This window comes from Onychostoma macrolepis, chromosome 20 (genome assembly GCF_012432095.1).
Source record: "Onychostoma macrolepis isolate SWU-2019 chromosome 20, ASM1243209v1, whole genome shotgun sequence".
In the NCBI taxonomy this organism is placed as follows: Eukaryota; Metazoa; Chordata; class Actinopteri; order Cypriniformes; family Cyprinidae; genus Onychostoma; species Onychostoma macrolepis.
In genome coordinates this window covers 7,465,680-7,479,809 of record NC_081174.1, presented here as the reverse complement: position 1 = coordinate 7,479,809, position 14,130 = coordinate 7,465,680, and the positions used below count along the sequence as shown (strand labels likewise).

The window sequence follows — 14,130 nt, the reverse complement described above, 5'->3', positions numbered from 1 at the left end:
CTTTAACAATAAGACAAGACCATGCAGATTTCATGGTAACAAATAAAAATAAATTTAAAAAAAACTCCCCTGCCTGTAATTTTCTAGTAATCCTAAAAGCCTTGATTAGCTTGCTCAGGTGTGTTTGATTAGGGTTGGAGCAAAACCCTTCAGGAAATTGGACCTTGGGGGCCAGTGCTACAATTGCATGGATGTAGTCTAAACCAGTGGTTCCCAAACCTGTCCTGGGGGACCCCCTGCCCTGCACATTTTGTCTCCCTAATCAGACACACCCAATTTAGTTCTTGCAGTCTCTACTAACGAGCTGATGAGTGGAATCAGGTGTGTTATATAAGGGAGGCATACAAAAGGTGCAGGACAGGGGGGCCTCCAGGACAGGTTTGGGAACCACTGGTCTAAACTAAACAACATTATTATAACAATATTGACCAAGAAATCCATTACTACATCTGAATTCAAAATAATAAAAACAAATATTGATTTTTGGCTATACATCTGATCGATTTCTGAAGGCAGCAGCATCCTTGGCTGCCTATATGGTATCCCACGGTTTTGTGCGTTTGATTCAGTTGAGCTAAACTGTCGAAAAGTTGTTTATTTATTTATTTTTTTTTACCAATTTTCCCCACTTTTCATATCATTTCTAGTAAGAAATTTGTACTCTCTATTTTATTGTAAATCATTAAACTATTATGCTGCCTGAGAAGTCTGTCTGAAATCATTTTCATTCATCAAGTCATTGCCTGATAGGGCAGCAAGGCAACAAGTCAGCTGCCTAATAAGCTTTTGGACACAGCACTTTGAAAATCAATTTTAGGTGGTTCACAAACACTGCTTGAAAAGGCACTGGGTTATAGTGTGAGGCAACAAGTCATATACAGTGATCATATAGTCATACAGTTGGCTTTGTTTGCACAATGGTGGAGAAAAACAGACAGTGCAACTGCCAATGTTGTGTGTAATGTACATCACTCAGTATTAACTTACTGAAGAGTTGTAGCAATGTCACACTTGTTCAGAACAGTATAGCATTTATTTGTATTTATGTTGTTTTTAATTATGTTCTTTGCCGTTAAGAACAATAGTGAAAGATCAGATATGTAGTCAATAATGACTTAAATTTTTAGCTGTTCCTGTTTCTATAGCACTCTGTGTAAGTTGTATGGACTAGGTTTATGGTTCTTTTTGGTCACCATATGCTATATCATTGTATGGAAAAGAGCAGCTGAAATATTTTTAAAGCATCTTCTTTTGTTTTCCAAATAACTTGACTCCAACAAAGTTTTTTTGACATCTAAAAACCTTTATTTTTCCCAAATACAAGTCTTGAATTCAATTTTACCTCAACCCAAAACAAAACAGCCTAAAACCAAAACAAAACCAATGTAGCATAAAACGTCATTTAGTGAAACTGCTTCATCACAGGTAAACATACAAATGGCAGTGCATTTACATTCGGAGTTTAAGAGCTTATGTTGACATCATATTAACAACAAAATGATTATGCAATTCAGTGACATGCAACATGCCCTTAATGCCAATCGATAGTGTTTCTTATCATTTTAATACAAGCAGAGACATCAACATATTATGTAACTGTCATTTGCAAAACAAGCAATGTGTGGAAAGCAAATTAACCTCGAACATAGCACCGCAGTAAATGTTTGCAACCACGAAGCAGCATAATGGGCAGATGATAGTCCTGAATTGCAGAGAATACTCTAATAATGATAATGAAGGTCTCACTGTGATGTACTTTCCTCCTCAAAAATAACTGCATTTAGAACAGCCAGATAATATCAATTATGAACATCAAAAAACATTTCAAAGTGTATGTTTAATTTTCAAGTTTTAAAACAGCCCTATATAATATATAATGCAAATCTTATTGTTATATGAACCCTATTAAAAACAAATCTCCTCAAAATACTCCTTTTAAATATAGTAAACATATATATCTATATAACGATTTATAAAAAATGAAATAGATAGATAGATAGATAGATATACAGATAGACAGATATGTCCAATAAACTAAAAATAATTTTCCAGCATTGCTAATAAAACAATTTCATTAGCAAAGTCTTTGTGCGAGAAAAAATAAGTATGTTCAGAAAACATACTTCTACACAGCAGTTCCTATGACATGTTTGCACCGTAAAGCATTGAAAGTAAGGTGAGGATGTCTTCATCTAAACATTATAAGCTATCTAAGGAACTCCCTTTGTGGCTGACCTGTAACATCATTACAAGCTCTTATTTCTGCTGCTTTTCTGGTTCAATCAGCTTCCCTTTGTTATATTTCTGTCCTATCCCATAGGGCACGTGGGCAGCAATAGTGCCCATCTCCTTGGCCCCCTCAATGTGGAACATCTGGTCGTCAAAGAATATGTGTGGGCGAATCTTATGCAGCAGGGGTCCTTTAGGGGCCCCAGCAAGGAACAAAGCCTCATCGATCTCCAGGCCCCAGCTTCTGAGTGTCTTAAGCACACGGGCCCCAGAGCTGGCCGCGCTTCTGGCCGTCACCAAGAAGGTGCGTATAGGGCAGTTCAGTCGCTCGTTTTTGGCGTAGAATTTCTTCTGGAGTTTCCTAGAGCCTCCAGAAAGCACTTAAGAGGACCCTGAAGATGAATAAGAGGGGAGGAGTGTGTCAGCCAATGAGATTAGAGTGAACCTTATGATCTATCATTGGCAAGTGCGTATGCTGGTGCAACCACAGCTGCCCATTTAAGACAGAGTCTGCATTCGAAAGCTGAAAAATGCTGCCTCCACAGACAGCATATGGAGGTAGGAATACCACAAGGCCTGTCCAAATCTAGTGATTGTGCAACATCCTGTCTACTAACATACTTTAATCTGTTGGTTTTGAATGCAGTATTGTTTCCTATGATATCCCACTATCCTGTGCATTTGATTAAAGGTCAGAAATTAAAGTGTCATCTGAAAGTTGCGTTTGGTGGTCAGTTTGTGTGTAAATATATGTTTTTGAACAGCTTTTTCCATTTTTATTTCATTTGTACACTGTAAAAAAAAAAAGAAAAAAAAAAAGCGAACTTAAAAAATTTTTTTTTACCAGCTTCAGCAGATTTTTGAGTTTACTCAACTTATTTTTGTGGGAGATTCTCAAATTTTTGTTGTATAAACTTAAAACGACAAGTTGAGAAAACTCAAAAATCTGCTGAAGCTGGTTGCCTTAAAATTTTAAGTTGGCTCAACTTTATTTTTTACAGTGTAGTGTGAAATTAATATTGTAATAATTATATAATTGTCACCAAAGCTCACTCTGCTTTGTTTTAGATCATAAGACAGTTAAGGTCCGTTCACTCAAAGAACGATAACTATAAAAGTAACTATAATAGTTACCAAATATGCTTTTGTTTTGTTGTCTGCCACTTTAAATGCTCAAGCTCTTCAAAGCAGGATGGATTCTGATTGGCTGTCAATGTTTTTATTGTATATAAACTGGAAAAATTGGTTCTTAAAGTGATTACAATGATATTGTTCCTCTGTGTCATTATCGTTATAGTTGTAGTGTGGATCAACTATATTGTTTTTTAATTTAGAACGATTTTTACAATCTTATCTCTATCATTATTGCTATAGTTATTGTCTTTGGTGTGAACGGGCCTTTATGCTATTAGTTTCAGGAGGTACTTTTGCCTGCAAATCACTGCCTGTAATTGCACTGCAAGTCAGCTTTCGACGCAGCTAGACTCTCAAGCATGTTAAAAATGACCCTATGGAGAACCATGTGGTGTTGTATAAATAGCATGTCATTGAATCCATTAACAACAAAAAAAACCTTGTAAGGTATGTAAAGTTTAATTTTCACTAGTTGACTAGAAGTAGCTGACTAGTCAAAGGGTCAATGATTAACTGTCTTTAGGAAAAGCAAAACACACTGGGTTCACTTTATTTTCATTTTTACATAATTCCAAATATATTTGTACTTCATAGGTTGCTATCGGTGCATTCAAGTCATGTTGGAAAGATTGTAATTACAAGCTGAACGCCCATGAAAGCCTCCAAAAAGGCTGAACTTATTCCAAGTTAAAACTGTGTCAGTGAGAAAATATGGCAGATGCAAAAGATGCCTCATCTGTATTAAGATTCAATTTAAAGAACCTCCATAAATGTAATTTAAATAAATAAATGTAATAACACAGAGATGCACATTATTGATGATTTATAATTGTAATCTTCAAGAATTTAAAAAAAAATAACATTTGTATCTTGCTCCAACCAGTGACTTCCGCACACAACTTCCAAATTCATAAATGTGAACTTTCCAGGTGGACTGGAATACAACATACTGTATTCTAAATGAATGTTACTTAGCCCAAACACTGTGTATTTGAACAACTTCTGCTGCTGTATAGAAGCAAAACTGGTCACGTGATCAACATCTAGTAGAAATACCTGACATACCTGTGCGAGTGGTTTATTCTCATGTTGTTTTTCATGCTCAAAGAATGTGTCCAGGCCGTGCTGTTTCACTATGATCTCCGACTCATCAGAGAAGAGCACAGCATCCCCATCGAAAGCCACGCGCAGCTGAGTCTCAGACAGCTGAGACTCCATATCAGGCTTAAACATTATGGCTGCTGCTATTCCTATCATGGTAAATGAAACATTACAGTTGTCCCTTTACTGCAAAGTCAAAAACACTAAAGTATGAGGAACATCGTTACTCTAAATGTACTGTAACTCACTGATTAATCTTAAACTGTGCAATCTAAAAATTCTGTCAATTTACAAGGTTAAATACTTCAGTTTAGCATGCATGCTGTAGTTGTTGCAGTGCATTTGTGTGTTTATCATCAATTTACCCTCCTCAATGGCTTCCTGGACTTTCATGGAGTCTTTGGAGAGATACAGGTTAGTCATGTAGGCCTTGAGGTAGCCAATTGGGCTCTGACCTCCAGTCATGCAGAATCGCTCTATCGTCAGATCTGTAAAAGAGGAATTTTCATTTTACCACTCAACTACTGTCTCTTGTAGTAAAACGTCCTTGTTGTACATTGTGCTGTGTTAAATGTTGGGTGTATTTCACAAAGGCAAACTTCTGAAAGCATAATTGGCCAATAAACTTTTAGTTCAGCTTCAGTTGTAAACTTTTAGGGGTTGCTCAGAATTATGATGTAACATCTAGACCAGAATGCAGTGAAAATGACACACCTACCATAGTGGTTTATGCTGTTAATAAGTCGCACCCCAACTTGGGCGTGATTATTTGTCATGAGAACAATGTCAAACAGCTCTTCACTGTCAGGATAGAGATTCCTCAGCCGTTCATTTACAGCCATCAGTGCCTGTGTGAATATTACAAGGAAGAAATTCTTGTTTTCATAAGCAAGCAAGCAAATAGTGTCTAGCAACATTAAGCAGCATAATGAACTGTATTTGCAGAGTTACAATAACTGAAAGCAACTGGCACTAGAAACCTTGAACATTCATGTTTAAGATGACCATTTCCGCTCTTTATTGTTATAAATATCCTAGTGAAAAATAAATATACTTAGCAAAGTAATGAAATGCATTTATTTCATGCTAAGTATGCTAAAAATACATTTTCATATTTATGTATTTAATAAAATGCCCTGCAAGTGTACTTTTAGTATATTCAACTGGTATACATAAAGTCTGCTAAATTGGAACAACTAATTTTGTACTTAATGCGCTTTAATTGTGCAGAAGTAGTGCTGAAGTACAATTAAAGATATGCTTAGTATATTTGATTGTGCTAAAGTGGAACTATTGCAAGTACACTTCAGGTACACTTTAATTATTTTGCATTTAAAGACTGATATTATTTAAATATCATACAATTCTCATCAAAAGTGACATTAAAACACATTTTAGACTTTATATTAAGAAATGTGCACTGTGTAGTACGCAAAATAAAGTTTAATTATAATTTTTATATCAGTAAGTCTCGAGTTATCTGTCAGTAAATATGTTAATAGATTTTAAATATACTTCGTATGAAATAAATGTATTTTAAATATATTACTTTTTTACTAGGGTAAGGTGGAAAGATAATAAAAATGGATTATTTAATCCTGTAGGACAATGGAATGTGGTCCTGAAGTGCAGCCTCCGGTATTACAGAATAATATTATTGCAAATAGAATGCTCCCATTATAACTTGTGTGTCTGTATATTGACAGCTTCATTGTTTATAATTGCAGTGTTCTAGTGATGGGAATTCTGAATCATTTCTGTGAGAAAAAGTTGGTTCCAATGTGGTATCCAGTATGGCATATTACATGCTCTATGTTCCAATAAAGCTGGCACATATTATGGTTTGTAATGTTTTATTAATAAGGGTGTTTATTGTAATCTCTTGTGTCCCAGTTTGCATGTTGCACTCATGATTCGGCTCTCAAAATTATAAAGAAATTTAGACTGTCAGTTTAAATTACTTTTTTCATAGCAAAGTTTTAATAATAGGGTACAACGGGGCTAGTGGGGTACTTGCCCTGGGGTAAAAGGCGCCTTTGATATTATTTTCATCTAAACCATTCGATGGCACAAAAATGTGGTGTAGCACTTTCCAAAACATTCACTTTTCAAGATGCACGTGCATATTCATCTGAACCTTGACGCGATCACGTGCAGTGCCAAGTTGATTCTGTGCTTACTTGATCTAATATTTTATGTTTTTAAAAATGTTGTAGATTTAAGTAGCAAACGATAATCGCTAAAATTAATACATATATTTTGAGACAAAGGTCTTCTTTATGATTTATAAAAAGATTTATGAAAGAATATGTAAAAGTATGGTATTTGGGGTAAAAAGTGCCTCTGCTGTTGGGGCTAAAGGCGCACAGTAATTAACATGATAATTAATAGATCGCTGACTTTTCCATTTGTTGACATGACATGATTAGATTCAGATGGTAAATATCATATATTATGTTGGGTGTCCATAGAGATAATCACCATGTTTAGAATGGAATCATTATATTTAAAAACATGATATTTATCATATCATAAAATAAAATATAATTTGTTGTTACTACTATAAATATATATTCAATTATTACTGGATCTTCTTCAATACTTTCAGAATCTTTACTTATTAAAATGATTTTGTTTCTGTATTTTAAAATATATTTTAATGACAGTATATTTATTGAACAAAAATTTAAAAATGTTTTTCTATTTTTCAAAATAAGCAGAAAATAGTAAACTTTGCTAAAGTGATTGTTTTGAACAAGTATTAAATTAGACATTATTTAAAAAACATTATTTTAGCTGAAGTATTTGTATCAATACCGTGTGCCTTTTACCCCGTGTGTGGGGTAAAAGCCCCCCTTGCCACCTCATACATTTATAAAATTTTTAAACAAAATAAACAACTTGAATGATTTATTTTCACACAAAATCTGTTGCTCCATTAATGTTCAATACAACGTATATATATATATATATATATATATATATATATATATATATATATATTATTATTTTTTATTTTTTTTTATTTATTTATTTTTTTTTTTTCTGCAATTATACATTTTAGGCGCAGTGAATAGCACTTTTTTTTTCTTAAGGTGGGCCTTTAGCCCCGTTGTACCCTATGCTTAGTTAAGATGAATTTATCTGTGCTAAACATACAAGTTTGTAACATATCTGCTATTTGGCGATTAAAGCAACTTTATTTTCACCCTATCAAGCAAATCCTCCGTAAACTTTTCTGCTCATAACAAATTGGACATGTCTGAAAGACACGCCTCTCAATTCAGTAAGTTAATTAATGAGCTGTTGAGCTGAACTGCTCGGACTGGGAGTCAATCAATCAGACCGATTTTGAGAACAGGATCAATCGAGTCATTGAAAGATCCGATTCAAAAGAACAAATTCTCGACTCGGACACGTTGTAGCGTTGTACGCTTGCATTGTAAGATAAATCGGGCGTGACGGAGAACGCACCCTTTTTAAATACGGTAAATAGTAAGTGAATGAATAAATAAATAAATAAATAATACCAATTTGGCCTACTGTATTAATTTGTGGACGATGTTATTCTAATGTGTGGATGTTATTCTCACTTTAACGAAAGGAAAAGCAGGTCCTTGTTTCAGTGGCTCATTCTCGTGCTCTTGCTGATGTTGAACATACTTCTCCACTCCTTCTTCCTCAAATATCTTCCTTTCTGCCACCATATCAAACAAGGTGCGGGAAGAAACTGCGATAGTAACTGCATATTTCGGCTTGGGCTGTAAAAAGACACGTCCAAAAACAATGACAGTCAAACTGGCTGCAGCCAATCGTATACAGTATGAGCATAACGCCTTATTGAACTTCACTGAACACTTACGGGTCTCGGTTTTGTTGATTTTAAGTTTTCAAAGTGCGCTTTAGCAGCTGCCCAGTCCTTTTCCTCTGTTGTAGCTTCCTTTTTGGCAGTTGAAGCCACTTTTTGTTTTATTTCGCTCATTGTATCTTAATAACTGTAAATTGTCTGTTAATGTTGGTGTGCGTGCTTGACTTCCTATGTTGAGGCAGGGCTGGATGTCAGACATCGCGGAAATGTGAAGGGGTTGGATGCTGAGAAGGAGGCGTTCCGTTTGACGCAGGACGTTGTGATTTCACTCACAGCAGAGACTAGTCTGAGATCCACAGCTAGTCATTTTTGTTCACTGTAAACTTAAGGGTTTTATCTCCAAGACCATGTCACATATTTGCATGTTTTTGTTATTAAAATAGGACAGCTTCGTTTTTTCTGTGACCAAATGTTTGGGTGTGTAATAGCCTATAGAATAGAATAGAATAGAATAGATACAGACTTAAATATCTAGTATGTTTTTAATAATTTTATGCAATATGTTTCTTGTGTGCCACTTAATAATTATCTAAATTATGTGTAATTATTACATTAAAAAGACATTGTTTTTTTTTGTTGTTGTTTATCCCCCGTGATTCCGCCTTATAGCATAATAATGTGTTGTCTGATGAACACTATTGTTATGATCTAATGATGGTAATGATGGTACAAAAATTTTATGTATTTGTATTAGGCATTTGCCATCCAGGGCATGTCCCAAACAGTCTTTCCACTTGACTTATCTACTTCCATGATGTATTTCCATTTGGAACAATCTTTTTTTTTTTTTTTTCTTAATAAGACTGGAAAATTAAAATACTCCATAATTTTTCCTCATAAAGGTAAGAGTATACATCATAGTTTCATTTGTGTGCACTCACAATGTCAGCAAAACGTTTTGCTATTGTAAAATAAAGAAAGCAAACAGGGTGGTCTTGATCTTGAGCAGGAACAGTTCACAAAAACTGAACTGAAACTCAGCAAATACTTGCCTCACTGACATGATAAATATATTTATAGAATGCTATAAATTACTACTTTACAACTAAATAATTCAAATCAAAATTAACTCTTTCATTAGCCTCCGTAAAGATGCATTTCTCTCTAAAGGCTCGTCAAATGAGGAGATATGAGGAGTCAGGATCGTCAATTTCCTACTATTTTATTTTTATTTATTTATTTATTCATTTATTTATTTTTATTTTTTGGGCCGCTGTGCCAAGATTGTGTTGCATGCAGTACAAATACCCTACAGCGGCATTTTAGTGTAAATAAATAAGATTAACATCATACTATTTTAAGAATTAAGTCAAAATTACGATAATAAAATCATGTTATATTACGTGAAGTTAATGTAAAAATAAAAAATAAAAAAAAGTCTGTGGCCTCCAACCTGTCATTCTTAACACGAAAAACAGCAATAAAATGTAGATGTTTTTGAAACTCTAATTGATCGATTTCAGGAGACATTCATTTGTATTAATGTCAGGCTTGTGTTTGTTGTGTCTTGTGTTTTGTTCCCCACATGCGCATATTTAGTCCTTCCTGTTTCCTGTCCTCGTTTAGTTTGATTATCAGTTGATTTGGTTCCAGGTGTGTCTAGTCATCCCCCTGTCATGTTCAGTATTTATAGTGTGTTCTGCCCTGTGTTTCCAGTCCGGTATTGAATTGTCTTCACCCTGCTCTACATGTGTGTTCCTGGCTATCTTGTCAAATAAAGAATGTGAATGTGAATCTCCCACATCTCAGCGCTCCTTCATCTCCTCGTTCACGCACTGTAGCAGCTGAACCGTGACAGAATACCGGACCGCAACCGAAAGTGAGCGGTGCCTCTTTTTTCCCCGGTTTTATGAAAGTTTTTTGTTTCCTGTTTTCTTTCCGCTGCTATGGAATTTGCTGCTCGATTCTTCGCCCTATCCCGCAGAGATCTCCCCCTCTACGAGTACGCCGGGGAATTCTGCGGGCTCGCCGCGGGGACGGTGCTGGACGACGCAGCCATCAATGATCTGTTCTGGCTCGGGGCCTATTACCATCGCCCCGTGGACCTCCCAGATACCACAGGACTGAGTTGAGAGAAGGGATCTTCCGGTGTCTGGGAAGTGTGAAAAATTTGAAAAACTTCTCATTTGAAAAAACAAAAAAAAAAAACCAACAACGGTTGCTACTGGCCACTTCAACACAGTCGGGCACCTCCGTGTCAGTGGATAAACTCTCTTATCTATCAAGGTAACATTTATATTTCATTTTATATTAGCTGAATTACTGCTGCTTTTATATAATTGGATATTTTTTTAAATATTTGAAAATTCAGTAAAGAATCGACACAAATTTCCCTGTAGTGAAAATCAAGTTTTTTGTGTTGTTTATTTATCTATGTGGTGTTTTTAATATGCTTTTAGACAAACCATGTGACAATCCATTAATCAACACCATTGTTGAGTATTTTCTCCTTAAAACTGTAGTTTCCCAATGGCACTCCCAGAAATGCGGTTTGAAACAACCCTCGGGTTGCTTCATCACAAACCAATAACTAATCACGTCAAGGGATCAATTCCTATCACTAGCATGCAAAAATACTAATACCAGCACAAAACCATCCATAAATTAGAGCAAAAAACCCATGAAGCCATGGTTTAATGTGAATTTAGAACCTCTACCTTGCTATCAGGGTGCGGGTGAAGGGATGAGAGCGAGGACTCAAATGTAGGAGGAAAAGGGCTTTATTAACACAAAATCTAAATAAAAACAAACAAAAACTACCCCGTAGGGGAAAACAGACTGGCAAGGCTTGGGCAGGACACCAGGCACACACGCACAACATTCGACGTTCAACGAACTCGCACGGGACCGCAAACACAAGGAGATTATAAAGGGAGCAAAGGAGGAGGGTGACGAGATAACCCAGGTGGGGCAAATTAACCAATAATTAGGAAACAAGGTGGGTGGGGTCAAGACAAATTGACATGAGAGCACATGGCAGACAGAAAACTAGGACAAAAGCCATGTGCTCACACAAAACAAAAACACAAGCAATAACAATCGTCAGCCATGTGCTAAACAGGACAAAACACGCAGCTAATGAGAATACTCATAAGCCGCGTGTTCACACAAGACATGACAACATGAAAGCACGCAGCCAGTGAAAAAACACAAGCTGCGTGCAACACAGAAAAAGACAAAACAAGAGAAAGCACGCGGCCGAACCCGAACCGCGTGCCGAACAAAACACAACACACGGACAGAGGAGCGCACGGCCCGAGCGAACTCGAGACCGCACGCTCCCACAGCAAGACAGACCTGGAACGTGAGTGTCCGAATCCCGACACGAAAACCAGAACAGAGACTAAACAAGCCAGCGTGCCGGGATCTGAACACCACACCCCAACATGAAAAAGAGCACGTAGACAAGAGAGCACGCGGCTCGAGCACACTCGAAGCCGCGCTCACCAGAAAACAAGACAAGAAGGGAGTGTCAGCGCTCTGTCACAAAACCACGAAAAAACTAGACCGAAGTGACAGAACCCTGACACTACCCCCCCAAAAGGGACGCCACCTGGTGCAAGACTAGCACAAACATGACAACATAAGACAGACAGGGGTCAACACACAGAGACAAGGAAGGGTGGGAGGGAAGCCAAGCCAGTGCCAGTAAATAAGCCTCAGGACGTCTTTAGGATGGTCCAGGGTGGGACGGGAGGATTGAGCCAGGGAGGCTCCAGCAGTTCTGGAGTCCTGGCGGACGGCCAGGGCAGGACCAGAGGGACAGACCAGGCAGGCTCTAGCACATCAGGGGTCCCGGCAGGAGGCCAGGGCGGGACGGGAGGGTTGAGCCAGGGAGGCTCCAACAGTTCTGGAGTCCTGACGGACGGCCAGGGCGGGACCGGAGGGACACACCAGGTAGGCTCTAGCGCATCAGGGGTCCCGGCAGGAGGCCAGGGCGGGACCAACAGTTTGGCAGGCAGCAGGGGTGGCCCTGGCAGGACAGGAAGCAAGGGCGGAGCCGTCAGAGCAAGGAGCTTGAGCGGAGCCTGCAGGGCAAGGAGCTTGAGCTTGGGCGGAGCCGGCAGGGCAAGGAGCTTGGGAAGAGCCGGCAGGGCAAGGAATCTGGGTGGAGCCAGCAGGGCAAGGAGCTTGGGTGGAGCCGGCAGGGCGAGGAGTATGGGCGGCGCCAGCAGAGCGAGGAGCATGGGCGGCTCTGGGACGGCTTCCTGGCCAGCAGAGGGCTCTGGAACAGCCTCCAGGCCTTGAAGGGTTGAAGAAGCCTTCTTTCTCCTCCTCCTCCATTTCAGAGAGCGGGACGCTGCAGCATCGTCTTCCGCCACTGGGGGCGCTGCAGCATCATCAGCCGACACTTCTGGAGGCGTTGCAGCAACATCAACCACCACTGGGGGGGCTGCAGCTCCAACAATTGCTGCTGGGGGTACTGCAGCTTCGTCAGCCGCCACTGGGGGCACTGCAGCTTCATCAACCATCGCTTGGGGCGCTGCAGCTCCATCGACCGCCACCTGAGGCACACCAGCCTCCCTAGCTGGGGGACGTGCCAGGAACTCCACGAATCCCCCAAATGTCAGATGGTCCAGCCCCCTCATCCTCCACCAGTTGAGGGGCTCATCAAGGGCATAATTAAAAAGGTCCTTGAGGGCTGCATCGTTGAACTCCAGTCCCTCTGCAGTGATGCTGAACCTCAGAGCAAACTCCCTCAGGTCAGCCCCCTGTTGATGGAGGGAGCTCAAGGTCTTAAATTGGAGCATGCGTTGGTACAGAGGGCTGGAGAGTGTGGAGGCTGGTGGACGGTGCAAACCCTTCCTCCGCTGAGTCCTCATGTTGGCGAGTTCGTTCTGTCAGGTGCGGGTGAAGGGATGAGAGCGAGGACTCAAATGCAGGAGGAAAAGGGCTTTATTAGCACAAAATCTAAATAAAAACAAACAAAAACTACCCCGTAGGGGAAAACAGACTGGCAAGACTGGCAAGACTGGCAAGGCTTGGGCAGGGCAGGGCAGGGCAGGGCACCAGGCACACACGCACAACATTCGACGTTCAACGAACTCGCACAGGACTGCAAACACAAGGAGATTATAAAGGGAGCAAATGAGGAGGGTGACGAGATAACCCAGGTGGGGCAAATTAACCAATAATCAGGAAACAAGGTGGGTGGGGTCAAGACAAATTGACATGAGAGCACATGGCAGACAGAAAACTAGGACAAAAGCCATGTGCTCACACAAAACAAAAATACAAGCACATGGCCAGCAATAACAATCGTCAGCCATGTGCTAAACAGGACACCAACACGCAGCTAATGAGAATACTCATAAGCCGCGTGTTCACACAAGACATGACAACATGAAAGCACGCAGCCAGTGAAAAAACACAAGCTGCGTGCAACACAGAACAAGACAAAACAAGAGAAAGCACGCGGCCGAACCCGAACCGCGTGCCGAACAAAACACAACACACACGGACAGAGGAGCGCACGGCCCGAGCGAACTCGAGACCGCACGCTCCCACAGCAAGACAGACCTGGAACGTGAGTGTCCGAATCCCGACACGAAAACCAGAACAGAGACTAAACAAGCCAGCGTGCCGGGATCTGAACACCACACCCCAACATGAAAAAGAGCACGTAGACAAGAGAGCACGCGGCTCGAGCACACTCGAAGCCGCACTCACCAGAAAACAAGACAAGAAGGGAGTGTCAGCGCTCTGTCACAAAACCACGAAAAAACTAGACCGAAGTGACAGAACCCTGACACTTGCATTATAACCCGCGGCAAAAGTGTAAAAGTAGCCCGGAGTCA

The 14,130-nt window shown here is 39.6% G+C and overlaps 1 protein-coding gene across 1 annotated transcript; it reads right to left on the bottom strand.

Annotated features, from left to right (window-relative positions):
* Positions 1-1,268: 1,268 nt before the first annotated feature.
* On the bottom strand, positions 1,269-8,583 carry nt5c1bb (5'-nucleotidase, cytosolic IB b). The gene is given in 7 exon segments (XM_058755871.1): positions 1,269-2,588; positions 2,591-2,621; positions 4,429-4,613; positions 4,830-4,952; positions 5,183-5,312; positions 8,058-8,225; positions 8,327-8,583. Coding segments are annotated over 7 exon segments (1,089 nt in total). The 5' UTR covers positions 8,447-8,583; the 3' UTR covers positions 1,269-2,256.
* Positions 8,584-14,130: the final 5,547 nt, after the last annotated feature.